Raw genomic sequence first — 25,701 nt, 5'->3', positions numbered from 1 at the left:
CCGATAAAAGATGGATTGATGCATTGTTTTTAGATCTGGGGGTTTAATGACCACTAAGCTTTTCAGCTGTACCAGCTACAAACAGGCAATACACACACCGAATGCCTTCACTGCCAGCAGCAAGGAAAGATGCAGACCTTACCTGTTTTACCTTTTATTGCCTCATTGAAATGAACTGAGACAATTCATTTAACTGATTTATTGAACTATTTACTTTTAACTTAGCTGTACCCAGACTGCCACCAATATGGAAAGAGCAGGCTGCAGTATAACGGTTACACAAACCCATTTGAATGTTCAGCCGTGTCTCTTATGAATTTTGTACGTCACTGCTACTTTGCATAAGCACCTTTTGAAGGAAACACAATACCAGCCAGATTGTGTTTTTATCAGCATGATGACAAAATGTTCCTGTTGAATTCACCTGTAAAGCGTTCATTCCCAGATCTGGATGTTCAGAAGTTCCAGAAGAAATTATTGCCAGTCGCATACCTTGGAGATGTACATAAGCAGCAGTGCCGTACGGTCAAGGGAACGTCTTTGTTCGTCGGGGTTCATGTCCTCTTGCTGAGCTCTTGCTGTTCAAGCCTTACTCTGTGCGTGCTCATCTATTGTGTAGGTTTTAAAAAAGCAGTCTTTGGAGACATACATTCATAGTGGTTTGCAAAGATGCCTTGAAGATGCTATAGTGTGCCAGGATCTTTTTGTGTTCGTCATATTCGGTATGTGTCCACATGTACCTACATGTCAGGCAGCGAGAAGTGATCAAATCCTATCGCTGCCTGCCATGTAAGGAAGAGAATAACTGAGCCGATGCACTAAAATCCTCCTAAAGCTGTGAGATACGATCATGGATGGCTGCTACTTTATGTACGGATGTGTCTTTTTTTTTGGATAAGTATTGAGCTGTGATTATTTTCACTGTCCCAAGTCCACACAGTTTCAGAAAATGGTGAAAAATGTTCTTCACCTTTTCCCAGAGTTTGTCCAAACAGTTGTCCAAATACTAAATATTACAGTTACTATTATCCTCATATTTGAGAAGCTGAGACAACACATGACATAAAGTAATAATCTTGAAGGTTTTCATTGAACTAAATGCCATTAAGTCTAAGTCGATCTGTTGCAGCCCCCCGAATTCTGGGACTTGTAGTATTAAACTACACTTCCTGTTACCACCAGTAACCAAAAGTGTAACCAAATACATCCAAAACTGAAATGTTAAGGATTACAACTTTAAACAGTGATCACAGTTGCTTCCTAATCTTCATCAGTTGTAAATTTCTCAGCTAATTGTTTCAGCCTTATTGCATGATGTATCAATTACGTGTCGGCTGTTTTCAGTAAACGGAAATTCAATTCCAAGTCGAAAACAAACGTATTGATGCTGAAAAAGTCGACACACTTCGTCAAACCCTGAACTAAGGGTAAAATTCCAAAAATACAGAATAAATGTCCTGCTTGTGCGTTCCTTCAATAGGAATTCAGGGCCTGCTGTCAGCAGAGAGGAGCGAAGGTTGGGGATCACTGTGACCTTCTCAGTGGCCTGAGAGTGTGTTGGCATGGCATGACTGATGCAGATTATCATAGCTAGAGAAAGCCAATTATTCTGGTCATCACGGCACCCTCAGGGTCCCTCTTGGTGGAATGAATTGCATTACAGAATTCTCTATGCATCCTGTCTGGCAGCGTTTTGTATTTCCTCTATGCTGATCCCCCCAGTTTGAGTGTTAATAGTGCAGTCAATGGGACCCTCCCGCGCCTCAGAGCCCTCTCTGGCTCCGATGAGCTTCTGCTCCACAAAGCAGGGAGGTCGTGCCTCTCGGAGAAGCGGATGAATTACATTCTCCTCTGTTTGCCTTCTCTCTCTATTCAAGACAAAGCCCTTTTATTTTAGCCCTTCTTAACCGCTCTCAGTCAGCGTCCTTGAAGGACGACGAAATGAAAAAGGCGGGTTCCAGAGTTGTGGTGAAAGAGACTCGTCCGTGGCATTTTTATGAGCAGAACAAACAGCAACTGATCACTTTGTTACCATTGATTTTGTTTCCAAAACAGATTTGCTGCAAGACCAGAGAAGCTGGGCTCACACGCGATGACGCCGCCTCTCTAGGATGTACAAAGACTACAGATCAAGCCGAGTCACAGGTAAGAGGCTGCAGTGTGTGTTAGTGCCGGGCCGTACATTCTAATGAATGCGAAGGTTTCACATCACAAAGAGGATTTGCTGGTCAAATCTTTGCTTCACACACAAACAACCTTCCAAAGCTCTCATTTTATATCTGTCTCAGATGATCTTCACCTTCTTACTTCTTCGTAACCTTTGACCCTGCCTCACACTTCCCTGGATTTGAATTATTCTCCTTTAATCCTGTTAATTTTTGCCATTTTTGTTCACTGTGGTCTCTTTTTGTGCAGACATCAAAATCTGCAGCGTCCTCTGTGTTATTAGTGTCAAGACTTCTGATTCAAAGTGTTAATCTCATTCATCACACATATGATTCATACAGGACATGGAGAACAGTGACACACACACACACACACACACACACACACACACACACACACACACACACACACCAATATCCCATGACAGCTCATTGTATTTATGAACCTAAATATGCAAATACAGCACTGTCATTTGAAATGTGCTTTTTTTATCCAAAGTGACTGAATAGAGTTGGGGTGCTTATATGAAGGGGCAACTCAATATTCACAGCACACCCACATCACCTGAGAAGAGAGTACACTGACTGGGATTCTGGCTCAGTTTATCTTGTTGCAGCCTGTCTGAAATTGTGAGAAAACACACGAGCTTGGGAAAATGGCCACCAATTGCACCAGTTTACTGCCCTCACACTGGATGCTTTAGTCTAGTTATGCCATTAAATACTGAAGGCACTGGGCAATTTGCTTTGCCTGGGTCCAGACCTTTTAATCCAACCCCTCCACTGAGCTTGATGCTTCATAGTCTGGTATCGTGGCATGAAGCAGCGGTTTGTCATCTGAAAAGCAGATGATCCTGCGAGCGCCGCCGGGGGACTAACGATTAGCCGATCAGTGCCATGGACGGGACTAACGCTGTTGTAAAGCTTTAAGCTGTCTACCGGAACCAAGGCAGAAACTGACTAACTAGGCAGTACTGATAAGATATGAATCAAGACAGCTACTGCATTGTCTATTTCACGCCTCAAATGCTTTCAGAAACATACTTTAGTGAACTGTTTTTAGCTGAACTATAAGAAAGTTTGTGACACGGCAGCCATGTCGTAAACGGACAAGCTAAAACCAAGCACAGCCCAACTCGCAGTACGTCATCCACTGACAGGAGCTGTTATCCGGTGTGTCCAGATACATTAGTCTTTAGTGGTTGGTTTGGGAAAATCAAGTCCACCTCTCCCACAGAAATCGCTTAGAGTGCAGGCAATGTCAGACTGAAGGTGGAAACGGAGTGTAACTGGTTGATTGTTCTAATATCAGGCAACGGTTTGCTGGCTGTCCAAACCAGCTTTATCTCCAGTATCCATTCAGACATAGTTTCACCTCTTCACTTTTACAGTACTGCCAAGCAGTTTAATATGCCTTGCATCTCTGACACTTCCCCTTGTTGTAAGTAACATAGACAGTAGCAGCATTGCTATCAGGGTGGCAATGTTGGTCTGTCAGAGGTCGGTCGATCCACCACTTTGGTGCAGACTCAAACATCTCAACAACTACTGGATATATTGCCACGATACAGACATTAATGGTTCCCAGATGGCAAATCCTTCTGACTTTGGTGATCCCTGATTTTTTTCTTTTAACATCAGTATGTTAGCATTGTCATTGTGAGCATGTTAGCATGCCTACGTTAGTATTCAGCTGAAAGCATCTGCAAAGCATTATGCCTTATTAACTGCCACTGCTTATAACTAACACAATAAGTGCACAATACTAAAGAAAAGGACAACAGATACTCATTAAATGCTCAATTAGCTGTAACATAACAATCTTCAGAGAAAGTGCAATACCTGGGCTATTCAATATGCATTTCATTAGGCATGACATTACTGTGTCTCTGCAAGTTGTTATTGTATTTTCAGAAACAATGGGATCCTACAGTGCATTGTCTGCGAATAGAAATTGAACCGAGTAAGAAACTGACAGATTGCTTAAGAGAGAGGAAAGAGAGGGGGAATGAAAAGCGCCTTTCTTGCTGCGCTTTGGCCGATGAGTGTGTCCTTTCCCATTACTCTCACACAGCGCAATATGCAGGTCAGTCAGGTGATAATGAATGCTCTGTCTGATACTTGGCCTTTCTCCCTCCCTCCTGCTTGTCTGCTCTGCTCGCTCTTTCTTCACACTTCTACACTGCAGTTTTCTCCAGTATCTAGCATATTTAGCCTTTAGTGGTTTAATCATCTAGCAATCTCTTCTGCCTCGCAGCTTGTCGTATTGGGCAGTTTAAAGGTGTGAGACAATGAAAGTGTCAAGTTTGTCCGTCTCTTTCTTCATTATTTAAACTGACGAAAGGCTGAATTCTATTCATTGTGAAACCTTCATACAGACCTTTGTCAGGTCTGTGTGAAGAAAAAGAAAAGACACTGTTCATTAGATCATCTGCTTTAGTCTCCGCGGTGAACATGGGATTGGATGAACTAATCAAATTCTGTACACACCAACCCCCCACTGCACGCCCGTCTGCAGTGGGAAGGGATGTAATCATGCATTCAGCCAACATTTCACTAAAATCCAGGCTACTGGGTTCAAGGTTTGATACCTTGAGATTTCTAGTAGACAATAAAATATAAATGATATCAATTATGACAAAAGAACACATGGCAAAAGAAATGAAATGCAAACTACATGTAAGGTATTCAGTCTATTCAGATGGATAAAGGACCAGTTTCTGTTGGTGACGCCTTTTGAATTTAAAACTCTTCTCTCTCTACTCTACTCTGTCTCGTAGTTTTCTGCAGGAGTGCACCAATTGACTGGCCAGCAGTCACAATCACTATTCACTGGGTGAATATTTAGAGAAAATTGGTTTCTTTACTCTGGCGCTTATATATATATTTTCTTGTTTTAGTGAGTGATGAAGTTAGTACAGTTAGCTTGAACCTTAAACAGCCACTTCAAAGGTATGTTTGCCACATAAAATGTACCAATGATGGGAAACATTTTTCTGTGTTTCATCAAATGACTGATGACAGTCCATCAAATCTAGATAATAGTTTCTGCAAATGTCAGGTTTAAAAATTCCACATGATGAAGCAAAGTTTTGGGCAAAGATTATTTTTCTTTCTTTTTTTGAGGATTTGCACATTACTATTGTGTTACCAACTGGGCCATAGTTTGAAGGTTTCTCTCCTTCCCAGAATCAACAAAAATGTCTTGGCCGTAGAATATTTTAAAATCACTATTTTGGCATCTTCTTATTCTTAGATTTATAGTCACTGTTCACAAATGACTACATATTTCACTATTACAGTCATCAGAAGAGAGATTACCAATGCTATGACTAATACTTGGCAAGAAAATAAACTTTAACTACAACCTGCTGAGAAATATAACATTATTTGACATTTTCTGGTTTTCAAGCAAGGATCTCTTCTAAGATTTACAGCTGTTTTCTATCTGCCAGGTATGAATGAATGGTCTGTTGTCAGAGTCAGAGGGAATCAGATTTCCATGTTAAGTTCTCCAAAGTCTCTTTATCCCACAGCCAGATTTTTTTTGTTGACTTCTTGATGCCTGCGTAAGGCTGATGGTGCATTTGGTGCCAGGAATCACAACCAGCTTGCTGCACAATACAGCTGCCAAAATGCACAATGGTGCCCACTTGCTTTCATAAACTGCTTTTGCTTGTATTAGAGTACCTGCGGCATCCCAATGCAGCGTGGTAATGTTGTAGAACAAACTAACACAACATGTCATCTCCTCTTCTTGTGGCCATATTGGTGGCAATGCACGAGTGGTTTTGAGTCAAGTGATTCTCTGGCTGTGAATGATGGTGGGGCAGCAAGTGCTGTTCATGACAGTTGAACAGTGCAGAGGGGTTAACAGTTGTTTTGCGCTCTGTTTGAGACCCATTTCCATCAATATTCATGCCGAGGGAAAATTCTCCAGTTACAGGCCTGGCCTCCTTTTGGATTTAGCCTAATCCGGTTTCCAGAGCAGATGCTGCCGTCACCAGGAAACCTTCAGTAACTCCCTCCTCTTACATCAACCTGAAAACTCTCTCAAACATGGTTCTGCTTCTCAAAACATATCGGATCCAGTTACTTTTTATGGTGCCTTGTTACTCCTCCACAACTCATTAAATTCATCCAAGTAGGAATACACCAGTACGTGCACTGGGACACTGTGAGGCTCACTTAATGAGGTATGACTTAAGCTGGGGAGTCACCTCAACCTTTCCTGTCCAGATGATCATCTGCTAACCATCAGTCAGGGGGCAGGGGTGTGAGGTAAGGAGGGAGGAGCAGAAGAAGGGACAGATAATTAGAAAGGGAAGGATTAAGGAAGATAGAGGTCAAAGATAACTAGCAAGAATCCAAAAGACAGAGATGTACCCCATCCTCATGACACGTTTCTGTGCTGGCTGCCTTCCTCCATAGAGGGCAGTGGAGTTAATGACATTTTTCACTCGTGTCTGGCCGCAAACACACCATTCATTGATCTCAAAATGGATCACACCAAATACCACTGCAGACACTTTAAACTGATAGGCTTTCTGCTGAGCAGAACCTTTTTAAATATCATCCTCTCTCCCTTGCCGAAGGCCTCGTGGAGCAGCTACCTGAACCCTGTTGTTTGATTGGAAAGGGCATATTGATACAGCATGGTTGCACTCTTACCAAGTGAAAACAGGGGTGTTTGATTTGGCAAATTGCAAGCAAGAGGCAGCCAAACAGTGCCAACATCTCAGAGGACGAATAGTGATAAATGTTGTTTAGTGAGAAGGGAAACACTGACTGAAACAAATGCTAGTTAAGAAGAGCACTATGCCTCTCAAAGCACTTGTTAGATTTTTACAATGATAGTTGTTGATGAGGCCAAGCTTTCATTTAATATGCAGTAATTGAATTTGAATAATTCATTAAATGAACCCCTGCTAACTAACAAATGTATTGAGCATGAGATTAGATCTAACTGGGTCGACCATTCTATACATTTCTTCTTGGATATATTAAACTGGGGTGAGCTGGACGACATGGACTCATGATTTATGGAACAGTGAAGTCTTTTTTTTTTTTTTTTTAAATGGAGAAGTCTTTCAGCCAGAATTACTTACTTCACCTTGCATTCAAGTCAGGCAGTTCATTTGACTTAAGAAGGCTGTAATGTCACCAAGCACAGGCATTCTCATACGAACCCATAAAAGCAAACGAAGGCTGCTTTCATCTGCTGAGGCACAGAGTCAAATTAGTGTTTGATTTGAATGTTTTGCTACACTAAGCAAGCCACAGAAAGAACATCATTGTTAAAAAAAAATCGAGACATCAGACAAACATCATTCCCTAGGGACACTGAAATTGAATGAGAGCATGCACTGGCTGTTACTCATTACTACTGGCTGACAGGGGTAATTGAATTCTGCCTGGGAAAAAAAAAAATCTGTTTATTTATGACAAGTCCTTTCTGGTGAAAACGTGGACAGCGAAAAAGACAGCTTTCAGTCGGTTGCTTTGTTATTTTTAATATCGCTAAATACAGATGATAAATAATACTGTTTGTGTCTGCTGATGTACAACTGTCTCTTGAATTTCCTTAAATGTCCCTCCAATATTTTTCAAAGGCTAGGCTGCGGTCCAAGTGTTAGAGGGAGACAGGTTCCCATATTATTGTGTCATGTTTCTGAAGTCTTTCCAAGTATCCTCATTGTAACACAGCCTGAATAATACATTTGGAGCTTTTGGGTTAGCTGCCGAAAAACAGGTGAATTTCACCTCGATTAGTCTTCAGGACAGTTTGTGGGGGATTTGCATGAAAAGTCTGCAAGAACTTTAACTGAACGTAATGAAAAAATCAGTGAGAGGAGACCAAGATGCTCCCCTGTAGTTGATCTTGAGCTGCCTGGCTGTTTAGATTCTTCTTCAGTCGTACCTGTAGAGGGAATCTGCCATCGGTGATAATCTTTTAAGTCCACTTTTCATATTTGAGATGGATCTAAGTAAGAACATTATATGTATAATCATAATCTTCCTTCAACAATGGCTGCCTGTAAACATGCAGTTTTAAGTCCAGGGAATAACAGTGCACATTGAGCAAACAGAAGACGGTTTATTCCTCCAAATCAGTTAAAGTTGTTTATACAGTTAATTTAGGTGTATATCATCAATGGGTGAAAGACACAGTATAGGAAGTTACTGTCATAACAGTTTTTTGTTTGTAGTCGTTTTCTTTTGACTTCACAGTGGAAAAGAAATTGAGAGCAATTTTTAACTTTGGAAAACAGGAATGGCACTCTGGCCTTTGGTAAATACTTTTATTTACCGTTGAAATCATTTTGTGATAGCACTGGAAACAGACTTCTAGGTGGGGCAGAGGAGAAAATAATTTGACCCAGCAGATATTTTCTAAGAGTGTCCGAGGCCTTTTGACCCGAGCTGCATGCGTGTTTGAATGCAGCCTTTGAAACCACAAACAGTCGGTTGCCAGTTTATTAGGTATGTCTAACCAAGGCAGTCTAATACAGTTGTTTCAGTAAATCCCACAGTGCCTTCATGAAGGTTAGAATATACTTATTGATTGTGTTAATGGTTAATCATTTAGTCTACAAAAAGCCAAAAGATTGTGAAAAGTTCTCATCACAATTGAGCCCAAATTGACTTGAGTAGTCAGATTGCTTCTTTTGTTCAAACAAGAGTTCAAAACATCAATGACTCTTCATTTACTTTCACAAATGACATAGAAAGGCAGCAAATCCTCATGTTTAAGAGCTGAAAATGGCAAAGGTTTGGCATTTTTGCTTGATAAATGTTCGAAGGGATTATCAGTTATCAAAAAAGTTGGTGATTAATTTTCTTTCAATCAACTAATCGATTAATCAACTAATCGCTGAAGCTCCAATATAGCTATGGTGTCATTATTGAAAGTTTTAGAGAAGTGTTTGTTAATCGTTAGGGTTGAGGTTTAGAGTTCATTCTTGACCTTGAAAACCTTGACAAAACGAAAAGTTTCAACCTGTTTTTATGCACTTTGATGTGGCAAAATAGTTTTTAACTCATTGCTGAGGCATATCTGTAAAAGCTAAATGTGACAAAGTGCAGGAGAAACCTCTCAATCATGACACACATGAAGCACGTGTCTCAATGTCCACTGAAGCCTCTGCTCCATTGGAGAGACTGAAAATCGCCACAGATAAAAACAACGGATCAGATCTGTGTGGGCTCCTAACCCTAACCCTAACCCTAACGCTTTTACCTAAACCTAACCTTTCCCGAACTGATACGTGACACAAACATCAATGACATATTTAACTTAATGAATGAGAAGTCCTAGATGCACTCAAAATAATGGAAAGTTCGAACATGTAGAGCTCTGGACAACAAGTTTCTGGTCGTTTCAGAGGCAGAACTTTGTGGTGCTGTTGAATTATATTATGTGTTTCTAATATTTTGTCCACCACATTCATATGAATGAGGATTAACGATAGATTAAATATTAGAAACACATCTCAGTGGTTGAGACCTGAATCAAGACCTCAATAAAAATTATATTATAATATTCATAGGATTCATTGCAGGGCTGTTGTATTAGACTGCATTAGTTGTCTCTTTAATAACCTGGCAACTAATCTGTGTATGCTGACCTATACGTGCTCTTAATACAAGAAACAATTACTCAGGAAAACTTTTTCATTTTCTCATGGGAAGATGTTCCCAAAATGAACACACAGCTTACATCAGCCTAAATGAACAGTAAAGCTTTTTGACACGCTGTTACCATGAGAAGCTGGACTGAATATTAACATTGAACAGGCGATGTGCTCCAGAAGCCAGTCTGAGCCAGACTGAAGGGACTTCATGAGATCAGGAGTAAACGACTGGGCTGACCACTGCAGTGATACAGTAGATATGACTCTCAAGCACATTTTTCCCTGTCTCTGTAGCCTACACAGCTTGCATCTAATTATGGAAGCATAATAGTGTTTGCTCTGCTGTTTTCCTTGTGTAATTAATCTTTCGGCTGTGTGTTGATCAAACCAAGACGGTTCTCATAGTCTCAGAAGCCTCAGTCATTTGAAAAAAAAAAACCAAAAAAACAAAAACATATTTATTGTTAACCACATGAGCCTAAGATTACATCAGTATTTGAGTATAATGCTTGGTTAGGTTATAGAGCTGAATGCAGGTATTATTTTCAAGAGGGCAAACAAGTACTGGTCATTAGACGTAACAAGGTCTGACTGTCATAATTCACATGGGTCCAGAACAGCTCTTAAAGAGACTGCAGCTGGAGCTAAATGACTGGAATCCCACTTGTTTCTTTAAATGAATACTTTAATCACTCACACCAACTTGAACAAGGACTCTCCTACTGTATTCATTTGAAAACAGAGCATATCTTTAGCCTCGGGGATGACAGGAATGCCTCTCATCACAGTCTGCACTGGTATTGAACTGATAATCTCCATGCTTCTCCTCCTCCAACTGGCAAGCTGCAGAATGACACCTTCTGAAAAGCACCGCTGTCAAAAGTTTTGGACAAATTGCCTCACTTTTTCGTGTGGAATTCATCGCTTGGCTGCGCCTCGTAAGATGCCATCAAAATCTTAAAGCAAACTCGGAAAAAAAAGAAGAAGCATCGTATTTTAGAGTTCAGCCTATTTGACATTCAGCTGAAGAGTGGGCAGCGTGCGGAGAGATGCCTCTTGTTCGCACGGGGTGACACGCCGTAGGGGCAGCTTGGCTGTAGCTCTACGTGAAAACGACATCCTCTCTTGACAGTTCACCAGCGCTGCTCGGATTCGCCCGTACAGCAGACTGAGTTTTTTTTTTTTTTTTTTTTTTGGACGGTGACTGTAGAGCCCACACCGACACAGCCCTCCACAGTTCGCCTGCGCTTCGCACGTAGCCGAAGCGAACTCGTCTCTCCGCTTCAGTCGCGAACCGGGCACGTCGCGAGGGCGGGCTCGCCTGCCGTAGCTAAAAGGTCCCGCTTCGACTGGCTGCTTTCATTGCAGTCCAGTCTGCCGAGCGGAGCGGACTGACTGAGGGACGAGCCCCGGCTCCATTCAAGGATTTTACTTCGTACACTTCGTCCTACAGCAGAGGACCGACAAAGACCCGCACCTCGCCCTCTGTGGACAATGTTTCTCTTGCAGTACACAGGTACACGTTTCAAGTTTTATCTGTCCTCTCGGTTATTTTGACAGCGGAGATGTGATTTTTTTTTGTCCGTACTTGTCGCTGCAGGCTACAGTGTATCACCGGACGTCAGTCACCGCACGACTTCTGGGGCGTTTTTGCCTCATTTTCTTAATCGCTCACCTCCGCGTTGTTTGATAGAAGTTGCAGCAGAAATGTGAGCTTTTCACGCTGGGTTGAGTTGGTAATTGTCGGGCGTATACCAGCTGTTGAGACCGCAGAAGAAGAGCGGTGCTGCCTCTCTCCCGTGTGGCAGCGTTGTGGTTTTTTTTTTTTCGTGTGGCTCAGCATTTGATGTGTAATGGTGTGATTTATGATGGTAAATGCTCAACAATGATTTACACTTGCTCCTCAGCACAATGGACACGGACGATGGCCGTTATCTTGACTGACAGGCGTCTACCGCGGCTGTTTATGGATGAAGTTTTCAGGATAGGTCTAATCCACGCTGACGCCGGATCACTGCTGGTGAAATGCATATTTTTCACATGCTATTCAGTCCGGTTTCTGTTCTGTTTGGGCAGCATGATCGAGCGTGGTGAGTCACAGTGTAGTGGATAGGCCCATCATGCAGAGGCTTGTTTATGGATGTAAGTTGTTCGGTTTCTTTGCTGCGACGTCAAACTATGAAGCTTTCCGCGGCATTTATTCCCGAATCGCCAGAACGCATGAACAGCTCCATTTGAATGTGACATTTTCTCTGGGCTCACAGGATCTAATTAAGCGAGGATGCTGTTTGAACTGAACCTGCTTACTCTGCTTTATTCTGGCACTCTGTTCACCAGCTTCCTCTGTTTATAGTCATGGCAAATTTACCTCAGATGTCCCACAGCTTTTTAGTTGTGTGTGTGTGTGTGTGTGTGTTTGTAGCCTAATTGCTGCTTTCCTTTAGCTCATAAAAGCAATGACTTGTCAAAGATTAGTCTCATGACATTAATTTGCCATTTGTCAAGGCAGTGAGTATATTGACTAAAAATAAACTGCCACCGGATTGTTTCCTATCCCTCGCTAGAACTTTACAAAATATAATATTCTTCATATACTTTTTGGCATTCAGAAGCAGGCTCCCCAGCTGTCCTAGCAAAGCAAGGTTTCATTAATTTTTTGAAATGAAGCATATAGTTAAGCTAGAAGTTGTTGGGCGCAGTAATTAGAATAATTTCACAGTGCATAATTAATCATTCAGAATTCAAAACACGGCATGTCATCTGATAAAAAATATAGTTTAGGACAAAATGACATAATGCTTTGGTGAAAATAAGCTCTGTCTGGTTGATGAAAATGTGTTTCTTGTCCCTCTCTGATTACAAGGTTTTTGTTTCTCTCGTACACTGTCATTTATCTCGCGCAGACAGAACCGATCAGTTCCCCTCTCGTCTTCCAGAGGCACAAACATGCTTTGAATCAAATTGAGTGAATGGGGGTCGAGCGCCTCTCTATGACCAAAGGTCCATCAGGCCTTGTGACAGCTATTTACCTCCACACTTTGGCAGTTGTCTCTGATCAATCGGCAGAGCATCTTTAGATTGCCTTTAATGGCGCGAGGGAGGGGGGTACTTTGCTTAGATCTGTCAGACGGGAGAGATTTAAAGGTTGTACATAGAGTGCTTGAGAGGGAGCTTAAATATTTCAGCTCTCTTTGGCATAGGATGGTCGTGCTGCAGAACAAATTAAGACTGAATACAGAGCAGGCTACTGTACAATACCAGGAGATTTGGCAGCTTTGGAAACTCTCAAATTTTAATTGGTTGGTGCATGACAATTTGAGGTTACTGAGTGGGATTCCTGTAGCAGGAGCTGTCGGAAAAAAACAAAAGTGACAAAGACAAAAGAAAAAAGTAGAAAAAAAAGCAAAGTGAAAATATGAGTCATGGATGACCTGAAAATGTCAGATTTAGTGAGACCAGCTATCTCAATGAGAGCTCGACTTAGTGGAAATTTATTTGTGACACAGACCCTCAGGATGGGCGGTGGATTAATTTTTATATTCTGTCTGTCCTCATATTTTGGTCATTTATGAAAATGGAGCCCAAACAGGAAACTGTCTCAGCTCTTCAGAAGCTTAAATTACCGCCCTGACAAACAGTGCATCGTGACTGTAAACCTCCCAAAGTTTATTTTGATTGAGACTATTACCATATTGAACACAGGATTGATTTATTTTATTTTTTTATTTTCACATCTGCTGTACAGAATTAACATAATAACCAGTGCAGTGAGTGAGCATCCTTCTCAAGGCTGAAAGTAATACATGCCCACCCACTCAGCAGCAGTGATTCTTTGAATAAAATTGAAGTTATCCAGGACCAGAAAAAATAAATGTGCCAAGTGAATGTAGACCAGCTAATTTATTCATCTTTCTGTTACAATGACGATCACAAGCACTTAACCTGAAAAGAAAAAGCAGTTGGCTTCTGTTTCATCCATGCTTGTGACGAACTCCCAGAGCTATTCACTGACTCAGCCTGCCCATCGGTATTCTGCACCGTCACTGTCACCAGACTGCTCCAAGCTGAGCTGACAGACAGGTAGGAAGCGCTTTGGCTCACTGTCGATGCAAGTTTTCAATCACCTGTTTCTATAAACTGGATGTGGGCTAAAGCAGACCGGGATGCAAGTCTGGGGGAGCCAGTGTTCAAGCTGTCTCTCTCTGCCTGATATACACTAATCAGCCACAGCATTAATCCCACTGACAGGTGAAGTGAATAACTTTGATCATCTTATTACAATGCAGTGTTCTGCTGGGAAAACTTGTGTCCTGGCATTGGTGTACCCTAACCCTAACCCATCCCGCAGTGGTGGTGGCCTCCCCCAGCAGGACAATGCATTGTCCAAAACTGCTCAGGGATGGTTTGAGGAATACAACAAAGCACGAGGTGTCATCCCGGCCTCCCAGTTCCCCCCAGTTGAGCATCTGCGGGATGCACAGGAATAAATCTGATCCACAGAGGCCCTACCTCCCCAACTCACAGGACCCACAGGACCCAAAGGACCTGGTGCAAGACACCACAGGAAACCCCCAGGGGTCCCGTGTCCATTTTCCAACGGGTCAGAGCTGTACACAGTATTCATCAGGTGGTTTTCTTGTTGTAGCTGATTGGTGTACGTACTTTGAATGGCCACCTCTGCTAAGATGCCTGAAATCACAGATTACAGTTAAAGAGAGTTTTTGTATGAGTCTAGCCGCCTTCTTTTATTTTCACTTATTCTGATGACATCTCAATACAATAAATATTCTTTTTTGAGTACATACTAAAATCCATTTTGATACAGAGTTACACCACAGGATGAAGTCTGTTAGTAATGTTCCATAATTTTCCAGTGAAGCCAAGTACAACTTGAAGTTGCTGCATGAGGATTGTGAGATCTCATGACATTGGTGACCAGCTGAGTCCCTTATGGCAGTCTGCACATTACTGAGGACACGCCACATTTAGACCTTTTAACCAAATGGATGCATTTTTCTGCTGAAATGTCAATGCTTTTCCACAACAGGATGTCCTTGTAGTCCCCCTCTACAGCTCCATAGCCAGCACCACACTCAGCTCTGCTTGTTCTTATATCCTTCTCTCTCTAAAAGTAATCCTATAGTTTGGTTTATGAATTTGAGATAAAGGCTACTAACTCTTTTGTCTGTAGATATCTTTTGCCTTTCTTGTTTCATACTGCGTCTTAGTGGTAAAAATATCAATTCTCTGAGGATGGACAATTGATTGTTTGTCTTAACCAATACAGCTGCAACCCATTTCTGGTTGGTGCTGAGTGAATGTGTCATCGAAGGAACCTCGAAGAAGCTTCATGTTTCTCCTTTAACAACCACTCTCATCTTGTTTTAGGGGAAAAAAGTTGCCGTAGAGACTGGTGAAGTTGGTGTGCTATGTTACACTTCAGGTGAAAGAAAGAGTCCTCAGTGGTTCATATTTGTGGACAGAAGTGTGAAAAACACTTGTGTTACCCTCACGAAACAACAGCCATTCATTACAAACACTTTAGGAAGCTCCCGATCGAAACATGCTGTAGATCCTTCCTTGCATCACTTTTTACAAGATGCTTGGCTGCTTTTGTCAAGTTATTCCCCTTCATGTGGTGCTATCGCTGCAGCACACCATCTGTTGGGCTGATGTTTAAGACTGGTGGTGTAATAACTTGATTGTTTCATTGCCTCTCTGCTCATCCTAAATCTCCGTGGCAGGCTAATGTAGGGTAATGATTGTTGTTTATTCCTGTGTCTAATGCTCACTTGTATGTGCCCTCCAGAAACGCCATTTGACTTGGTCTAATTGTTCAGCATTTGAATTACAACAGCAGCATTAAAGTGAGGCTAAAATCCGTTCAGGTTGAAGAAAAGTATATTAGCTTCTGTGGAAGATCCCTTTGAGGATCAGCGGTGTTGGCAGCAGCAGTTCAACTGCCATCTGGTATTGAATAGCTGAGAGAGCTTGGCAGCCTGTAGGCAACCAACTCAGGGGCTCCAACCATATCACTGACAGAGCTCTTCATTTCTAATCACTTTCATGATAAGCAGCCACGCAGGGAACTTTGAAAATGGAGTTAAGGACTCTGCAACTGCATGTTCAGGAGCTACATGAAAGACGAAGTAAGCCATCAGCCTCATTCTGCATTTGCTGTATATGAGCAGTGTGTGAGACGGGATTGTGGCTGCAGTGCTGCTGTGTTAAACCCTGCTGACAGTCCCTTTGAGCAGAGGAGAATAGAGGAGAAGTTTGAAGAAGCTGGATTATGCTGTTCACCAGGGAGTTGCTGTACATCTTCTCTACATTTTCAGATCTCTCAAGAATATATAATGAAAACTTCAGTCTTCTGCATTGGTCTCAGTGTTCATTATAATCTGTATTCCCATGTGTGTTGGAGTTTGTAAAACAAACATTGGAGGCATGTATTCTACATTTGACGCTCTGTCACAAGAACTTTGCTCTCCTGGTTAATGCTCATAATCACCTGTTTATCTCACACACGTGCACACACACTCTTTTACATGCAGTTTTAAAACATGAATTCACTGGTGCTAAATCAGTTCAGCCCCTTTTACACAGTGCTGTTCAAACTCTGTGCTATCTGACTCACCATAAGATGATACACTGTGTCAGCTCTTGATCTTTCTTTTCTTGATCACCCTTTTGGTTAATTTTGATGGCTTGTAAAGAACTCCAGAGCGAATGTTTTTCTTGTTTAGCGAGGGCAGTTGAGAATTGAGAAGTTGAGAGTTGGTGTCTTGATTAGTGCTTTGGGTGACAAACATCTTATCATGAACACAAATATTTCAGTGATGTCTCTGCTGGTTAGGTGAATCGGGCTGCAACTAATGATTTTCATTATCGACTAATCTGCCAAGATTTAGTCAATAAAAAAGTGAAATTGTCCATCACAGAGTCCTAGAGCACAAGGTGACATCATCAAATTTCTGATTATGTTTGACAAACAGTCCAACAGCTAAAACTATTCAATTCATCATAACGTAAGACGAAGGAAAGCAGCTTAATTCTCACATTTGCGAACCCAGAAGGATCAAGGGTTTGGTGTTTTGAGTTGAAAAATGACTAAAACGTTCAGTTATCAAAATAGTTGCCGATTCATTTTCTCTTCAATCAACCAATCAATCACCTCCCTATTCCTGGCAGCTCTAAAATAGATTATCTTGGGTTCACAGGGTCAAAATTAGACTCATCTTGTTCTCCTAACATGAAAAGTGACATCTGTGCTGCACGCTCTTGAACACATTTTGCTGCTCATCCAAAATGCTTTTTTGTAAAAGTAGGACAGTATACAGTAGCTCTGGATGTGTAACCAAACATGTTTTATACCAAGCATCAAGTCCAACTGCTTTTGACTTCTGAAAGGTGTCCAATGAGCTGGGTGACTGAGAATCTTTACAAACATACCATCAGCCTTGACAGTCATATTTGTCTGACTGTCAAACCCTTACATCTCAACATCCCAGCTAACCTGCAGGACTTGTGCTTATGTTTATGTTTTAGTAATGAAGGAATCCACAGCTGTCACTTTAGTGTGCCGACTTACATGTTGCTCTGTCTCCTGACTGTCCCACTTCAGTGTGCTGACGCACAAGAAGACTCTGTGGGTGAAACAGTCATAGAAATATTGCACCTACCTGGCAATGTGACATTCCCTAGAGACAGAATGAACCTGAGTTTTTGTTTTTACGGTGGCACTTTTTCCCTTACCAGCAGTGCCAAGAGAAGCAATTGAAAGCAGCGGAACACGTTGCGTGATGGATCACCAGCGGTATGTAGGACAGTAGTGCTGTATGTCTCTGAAGTAACCTGTGTCCATTGCTGCTTCGGAGACTGTATTACAATACATTTTCTGCCTTAGCACTGAATGATAAATTGAACCACTAAATCTGTTCTGTAGGAGTTGAGCATTGGTTTTGTTGTTTTCTTTAAGTATCAAAAGAATTTGCAAACGCATATACTGGGAATTTATTTGTAAGGACCCCAAAATTTATCGCCGGAAATCTCATGATACTTACTCCACTTTTGCCGCTGTCTTGTGAATATATGGCTGTGCAGGAGTTGACCATCTCAGTCAAAATCTGTTCGTCCAAATATTGATATGTTGAACATTTCCCCTATAGAGTAAATGCAGGAAGCTGAGCCCGTGGTTCAGTGGTTTGGACCAGAGAACAGGGATGTCCACAGAGATTGCTTGTCTGGAAAGCAGCCATCACTCTACTGTAATAGAGACTGAGAGCCCAGATTTATGTGGCTCTTACTTTGGGAAGAAGGAATGGCTTAAGGGAGGAGGGGGGGCAAAATGGTACCAGAATGGATGGACAGAATGTAACCATGAATGCATTATTAATAGAGTAGCAGAGGTTCTCTGTATGCTGTCTGTCTTATGGGGGCATTTTGCCTTTAGTGAAAGACTGAAAGAAAGTGCTTTCATGGGTCAGATGGTAGAATATGTCTGCAGGACTAATAAGTTCATATTCGTGTTTACATGATATCTTGGCCTTCTGTGGAAAGGAAATTTGGAAGCGTTGGGGTAACCCAGGAATTTTCCATTTCCAAGACACATATTTTGTGGTGAATTTTGTTTGGAGCGTTTCTTTCCATTTTACATCAACAAACTCACACTCACAGATCCCCACTGTGCAGAACCTTTCATAGCACCGGAGAAAAAAAACGATCTGAAATGTCATTGGAACTGCTCTGAAAGGTTTGGTGTTTGAGCTCAAAGGAAGCCCTGTACTTGCATGTTTACTGCACTGAGCCTGGCTAAAGTCAGAGCCCCACTGCTGGATAAATTCAAGGCTTTTTCTGTGCTCAGCACATCTTTACTGGCCAGTATTAGTTCACTAGGTTTTTTTTGCCTCTTTCTGAGGAATTGGAGGTCAGCTTTTATGGAAGGATGATACAACACCAGTGTAACATTTTGACCAGGGAGTGGGGTGTAGTTTTCAGCCGGGTTCTTTGAATTATAGCTGTTTCTATTTTGGACCATTGGAATGCCAGTTGAGGTCAGCCTTTGGGTGAACTTCAGAGCTCTACTGGTGACATGGTTGTGGTGAGTTGACTTAAGGACATCCACATGGACAGCTTCAGTTCAATACCAGACTCTTGACTTTGATGGTCTCTTATATTTTTTTAAAAGAAATACAAACTTAAACTATACCTGTATGGTCAATACGTTTCGCAACATTTTGTCACTGAAAGTACACTTTCTTCACATCTGTCACCCCTATTATCTGGACATTATTTTTGGTGGCTAGCTCCTCATTTCATTGTTATTGTTTTGGTTTACTGTTTACTTCTATTGGTCTACAGTAATGATTAACAGTGACTATTTAATGTCCACAAATGTTTCACAGTTTAGTGTTCCTCAAGCACTGGGTAGCAGCCAGTTGGACAGAGGACTACTTTCCAGGTGGTTACGTTTAAAAAAAATACAAGTGTTTATTTTCAATGTGAATAGCAGTCTTCAGTGCGGATGCCTGAATCTGATCAGTACACCATTAGTCTTGTTTTCTTTAAGAACACATTCTTGCTATTTGTTAACCCATGTTTCAAGAAAGCACCACGAGTCTTTGTGGCTAAGGCTGAAATTACGCCATAACCCCTCAGGCAAGTGTCAGTGAACTTTTGGGGGATAATGTAAAACAGGCACTCGGGGGAAATGGTTGGGGAAATAGCGGCTCGGGCTAAGTGAAATACCACTGCACCTGTTTGGCTGTTCTTTCGGGTTTGCATGCTTCACAGTGGTTTAGCAAATGTTGGAAAACTGTGAAAATGGAGTGCCCTTTAAGCACATATCACACAGAAGTTGTTTCAGTAAACATGGGGCACGAGCAAGTAGCCCTGCTTTATTTTGTCCATCCAGGTGTGGTGGAGACTGCATGTTGACAGAGATCATTTGCATTAGGTTGAGCTTTTGTTGACTTCTCCCTGTTGTTCCACTGGATGCCCTTTTAAATTGTAGTAGCTCAGCGGGCTGCAGCGACAGGTCCCGTTCAGCCTATTGCTGTCGGAGGTTTTCAGGGTCATCCTGATGACAAAGGGGTTTAAGATGCGGATCATGTAATCACAATGTCTCCATTTCGAGTCCACACAGGGGCCTTTGTTGCATGTCATTAACCTCTCTCTCCTTATTTCCTGTCAGATCTCCTATAAACTTTCCAATAAGGAAAAAGTGCCAAAAAGCTACATAACCTGTGAGGATATACTGATATTGATGTTAAGGAGTAAAAAAAATATAATCCAATAATGATCTGTCGGCAGATATGTGATCACATGTACTAAGCAGGACGTTTCACAATTGGAAAAATAAACTTGCCAGGGCTCTCTAAGGGATGAACTGTGCAATTGCAACACTGCTTGTAAATGACCTCAAATATGTCTTTGATATTTCTGCACTGCAATTTCTTTTTCCCTTATCTTCCTACACTGATAACCTTCATACCTGGATCTATATCTGCCTCGTCCAATTATCGATCTAGATCTAAAATCTGTGGACTACACTTTTAAGCCTGAGAGTTTCACAGTTTAGGAGAATTTATCTGTCGATGGAGTTATGTTACAGTATCTCAAAAATAATTGAATAATGTAAATGTACCCAAAATCAGTGCCCAGCAATCCATGCCCCCAGCTCCTTGCACTGCATTATTATCAGCACTTTCTCCCAGCAGGACATCTCAATCAGTGTAACATCTTTAAATGCTCTTTGACCCCTCTCTCTTTTAACTTTTGTTTTTGGCTCCCCATGGCCCCTCCACCTTCCTGTACTGCCATACATCAAGATGGTTATTTGATCTGCCCTAGAAGCTGAATGTCGTTTCTCCTGCAGGCTGTGGCCTTAAAGGCATATGCTGACAACAGCTGACTTAACATCATGGCACTGAACACAGCCATTACAGACAGGGAGGTAATTGGTTTCACAAATCAGCCATGGCTCCGGGTTTATAGTGGCACTGGGCTTTATGGGTCATATTTCAGTGACTGGTGGGCAGTTTGTCGAATAGGGGGCTTGGTGGTAACGAGAAACTGGTGCAGGAGGAAGAGTCAGAGCAGCGTCTGAGCTCTCGTTTTGCCTCAGAGAAACTGGTGGAGAACAAATGTGCGGAAAAAGGGTGGATCCTGAAACCTGAAGGTCCCAAACAGCGTCTTGTCAAATATTAGCTCTTGGGTGAAATGGACTGTAATTGAAATGGACTGTTCACTGTCCCTGACCTTGTCTTCTTACAGCCATTTTCTTTCGGTTTATGTGGTCCCCTTTTTGTGCTTCATGTGGAACCTCTGCCTCTTAAGACACGCATTCTGTATATATCTATTTATTCCTGTTCAGTTGCTTTCTCCCTTGTAGACAAACTGAAATTTCTCCTGAGTCACACACAGGTCGATGATAAAGTGTGTGTGTGTGTGTTTGTGAGACTGGGTGGGAGGAAAAGCTGAGGAAAATCCTCTTCCTGTCTCCCTCTCCCAGACCTGAAACAATACTGCAGGTTCTCAGTCATGCTTTCTCTTCGTGTCCCAACAGAAGTCAGGGAGGTAGATCGATATGAAGATTAATTATTGTGTCCAAGTCGAGGGCTGCACCAACAACCTGCATTTTTCAGGCCTCTAGTGAGTGTCCAAATGCTTTCCTTTCTGACAACCGTTGAGCTTTAGCTTGTTAGTGTGGTCTCTGGACCGAAGCTGTGCGGAGAGAAAATTGGACCAGGCTTCAGGGTAACGCACTGGGGCTCAGTGCAGCTCAGCTCAGTACCACCAATCGACAAACCAGGGGTCCCATAGCTGTGTCTGGGCCTAATAGGACCTTCTGGATGTTGGGTATTTGGTGTTCTCTGAGGTATCAGAAGTGGTGGGGTGACTTAGGCTGTGGTCAAATGACATGTTTCTCTGAGGCACCCTGCCTTAAAATGAACCATTTCCTTGGTTTGATCTGCATTAGATCAGTTTTATAAGTCTTTTCCAGTCACAACTCCATGCTAAGAAACTTCTATTCTAATGTATGAGCCATAAATAACTTAAAATGGAAATGAATCCTAATTTATAATGCATTGTACTCTTTTGGTCCGCTTGTCCACATGAGGATTATTTAGAGGGTTTGAGCAATATATATCATCAATGTGTTTCCCTTGAAGCTCATTGATATATTGTGTCCTGCAATGTGCTGTATGTCATGCCAGTAAATCAACAGCATGTGTTCGGGGCAGGGAAAAATTGGCCCACAGCAGAATGATAAATTCCGAAGGCCACTGGAGAATTTAGATATTTTGTAAAGGCGGAGATGTGTTGAAGTAATCTGATGAATCTGAGTAAATCACAATCAGGTGTCAGCGGTGATTATATAAACGGCTGCTGGGCAGAGCAAAAAAAAAAAGATGATGTAAAGGTTGTCAAAGTGGCATTTGTGTCTCAACTGAGTCCATGCAAAAAATTTGCTCTTCCATACCCTGCGATCTTATGGAACAATGACTAACAGAATTTCAGTTTTTCCTGTCAGATTTAATCATTTTAGTGAACAGATGTGGTCATGTTAGGTTCTGTTATGTTGCAACTCACATCTATATGCCTGCATTTACTTTGTTTATGATAACTTGCTGGAGTAGAGTCAACTTGAAAGAGGATACCACTGAATATATGCTTATTATAGTTTAGTACTATTTTTCTACAGTTGAAAAATTGACCATGACAATAAGCCTGAATGGAAAACAGCTGATGGCTTTGGCTTTGATTTGATACAGAAACCCACTTTATTGAGCATCTACAAAGTACATGTTTGATTCAGGGTCAGTGGAGTAGCTCAATGTTGTGCAGAAGAGCCTGTCAATAATTTGTGTCTTTGATCCGCTCCTCTCTCGCTTCTTTCTCCTCTTGATCGGACTATTCAGAAATGTAATATAATGACAGTAATTCTGCAGTTGACATTGTTGAATTCTGGTTAATTATGGACCAGTGTTAAAGTTGGTTCACTGTCTTACATCTCATCAGGGTGACTTAGCAGGAGAATGATCTTTATGCCGACAATATCTGTAATGAGGACTTTAATATCTTTGGTCTTTCTTGATGGAGACAAATGTCAACTTTGATGTTCACATCATTAGTGTCAAAGTTTTGAGAATTTGACATCATGCCGTGATTTTCCCTGTGGCGAAGCATCATGCTAATCACACTCTTGCATGGCAACAGGAAAAAATTGGGGTTTTTTGCAGGAACTTTGAGACACAACACTTGTCTCCATTTGCCAGTTCACACACAATCCCATTTTCACTGTTGGAATGAAGCTGCCAGCACCAACAACTGTGAAAACAGTTTGTGATTGTGTGTGTGTGTGTATATGTGTGTATGCGTATGCATGCACACTTGGATGCTTTGTGTATTTACTCTGTATATGGGAAATGTGTGCTGTTGGGATTAAGAATTATTGGTCAAATGTTTGTGTACATGTGCTTTTAGAGATGAAGGATTCACAGCAAGGAAGTAATAATTGTGTATGTGTGAGTAAGGATGTTTTTCATGATGGATTAATCTGCCAGTTATTTTCTTAATTAATCACTTGGTCTAGACAGATGGCCACCACACTTTTCTGTGGGCAAAGGTGATGCCTTCAAATCACTTGTTTTGTCTGAGAAAAACGGCTCTAAACCCAAAGATATTCAGATTACTGCACTCCACAACTAAAAAACATGAGACGCAAGGAAATGTTTGGGATTTTTGTTCAACAAATGACTTGAACTATTAATTGATTATCAGAATAGTTAAGGACCAATTTTTATGATCAATTAAGTGACTAATTGTGTTCAGGTCTAAGACAGAGAAGAGCAAAAGGTGGAAGAGGAAAACATCCTAATGATTCATATTAGTAATTCGTGTGTGTTGATCTTAGCAGAAATTGTTGGACTTTTTAGATTCTCCATTTATTCTGCTTTTCTGCTGTGTAGCTCCACTTCTCAGGCTATATTTTTTAGCTGTTCTAAGAACCAGACAGAAGCGTAGAGGGTTGGTAGGATATGTGATAGGTAAACATTACTAAGCAAACTTATAACACCTTACAGCAGGTTTTTGGGTTTTTTTTTATGCAGTAAATAATCAGTCTGATGTTACCATCTTGTTCTTGTCAGACCCTTTCTTCCCTGTTTCCTCCCTCATCCCATCAGCCATTAATAACCGTGAGACGACAGTCCCCAGTCTGTCTGCAGTGATGAGTGATGGATGGATGGAAGGCATGAGGAGAGAAAGGAGACAGAAGAGAACAGAGGAGTGAAACCTGGCTCAGCTGGATCATAGCCTCCGGAGCTATCCCTATCTATGGGGCTTCATTTGTTTGTGCTGTTTTGGTAATTAAACAGGGGAGGCCCACTCATTGGAGTCTGGCTGTTGGCTTAGTTTCTCTCCCCTAATCTTCCCATAAGACCAGATAATTAATGGTGGAATGGCAGGAGAGCCCACAGTCCTTCTGTTAATGGAAGGGATTCATCTTGTTTACTCAACTTACTCCTTGTTTCTTTATTCAGAGCTTGGCCAGGGTGTCCTCGCTGTGGTGGTCAAAGATATTGAGATTTGGCATTTGTCCAGATGTCTAATGGCAGATGATATCGTGACAAGTCCTGGAGCAGACATGAATATTCTTAGCTGGGGTTTATCCCTCATCCTAATTGTCTGACTTTATCACTGGTGTTTGTTTTAGCCACGTATTAAATGGATTATGAGAGTGCTGCAAGTATTAGAATCCCACTTTGTCACCACATCATCCATCTCAATTTATGCATGAGGCACTTTTATTGTCGTTTTAAAATGGTCTTTAACTGAGCATGTTACAGGATATGGTTGGTGATATTCCATATTGTAATTATTGTCCACAAATCCCATGAAACGACCAAAACCAGCAGTACATCAGTGTCTCTCAATCCTTTTGCGACCATCCTTACTCTGTGGCACTCAGCCCATTTGTTCCTGCTGAACACTGACATCTTTAAAAATGGATCACAAATATATATCCTTTGATTTTCTGAAGAAAAGGCTATATGATGTCCTAAAACAGCTGGGAACTGCTTTTTTTTTTTTTGGCAGACATTACTCCACAGGAGGATTTGTAGGGAGATTTGTAGAGGACTATTTTCAGCTGCAAAGTTGTTGCTTTAGTATTTACCCTGTGTGTGTTTTTGTCTTTGTTTTAGTATATCTGTGGGGTCCCAACACTGAAAGGCCGCTCACAGTGAGGGGTCCCACAGCTTCATGAGGATCAAAATGCTTGACCCCATGAAATAAATAGTTGAATTTGAAGACTTAGGGTTAGGCAAGTCATCATGGTGAGAGTAAGTCTGTGGGAAATGAATGTAAGTCTATGTAGCATCCCCTCAGGTGATGAAAGTGACGCGTGACTCAAAATAAAGTACAGTGTCCATGCTAATCGTAATGGCAGAACATATCACCAAGTGCATTGGTGTGCCTCACTGTTTTTAAGGGTTTTTTTTTTTTTTTCCTACGTAATGGGGATGATGTTTCTAAATCCTAGTTGGACATTTCTGTTCTGCCATTTCTAGAGACCTATCAGCCGCATAACAAAACCAAGATATTTGTAAGACTAATGTGGACTGAATTGGTTTAGGTCTGTTGGTGGAAATATCTGCCAGCAAGTAACGAGAAATTGCACTACAGACATGCATGAGGTAAATTAGAAACAGCATCGTTAGTGGGTTTCTTAACCCCGCAAGAAAGCGAAAATATTCCCAGACACACCCTTTAATAACAAAAACCTGATGTAAGTCTGTATAAACTGTAGACTGCTAATTTATCTCAGTGCTGCTCCCTCTGACTGTGGACGATATTAATATCAATATTAATTTTATGTGAATTCCTTCCCTGTTATT

The 25,701-nt window shown here is 41.5% G+C and overlaps 1 protein-coding gene across 2 annotated transcripts in view; it reads left to right on the top strand.

Moving 5' to 3' along the window:
- The window catches only part of enox2 (ecto-NOX disulfide-thiol exchanger 2), a 165,705-nt gene that overhangs the window by 34,186 nt on the left and 105,818 nt on the right, over positions 1-25,701 (top strand). The window contains exon 3 of one of the 2 annotated variants that reach the window (XM_076739048.1): positions 2,056-2,145. In XM_076739048.1, the coding sequence (XP_076595163.1) occupies positions 2,112-2,145 (34 nt within the window). In that variant the 5' untranslated portion in view covers positions 2,056-2,111. Of the gene's footprint in view, positions 1-2,055; positions 2,146-11,086; positions 11,316-25,701 lie in introns of those variants that run through there. The other variant, XM_076739049.1, reaches the window with a different exon arrangement.

This window comes from Chaetodon auriga, chromosome 9 (assembly GCF_051107435.1).
Source record: "Chaetodon auriga isolate fChaAug3 chromosome 9, fChaAug3.hap1, whole genome shotgun sequence".
NCBI classification, from domain to species: Eukaryota; Metazoa; Chordata; class Actinopteri; order Chaetodontiformes; family Chaetodontidae; genus Chaetodon; species Chaetodon auriga.
The sequence above is the reverse complement of the archived record's forward strand: the minus strand, read 5'-3'. Positions and strand labels throughout refer to the sequence as shown.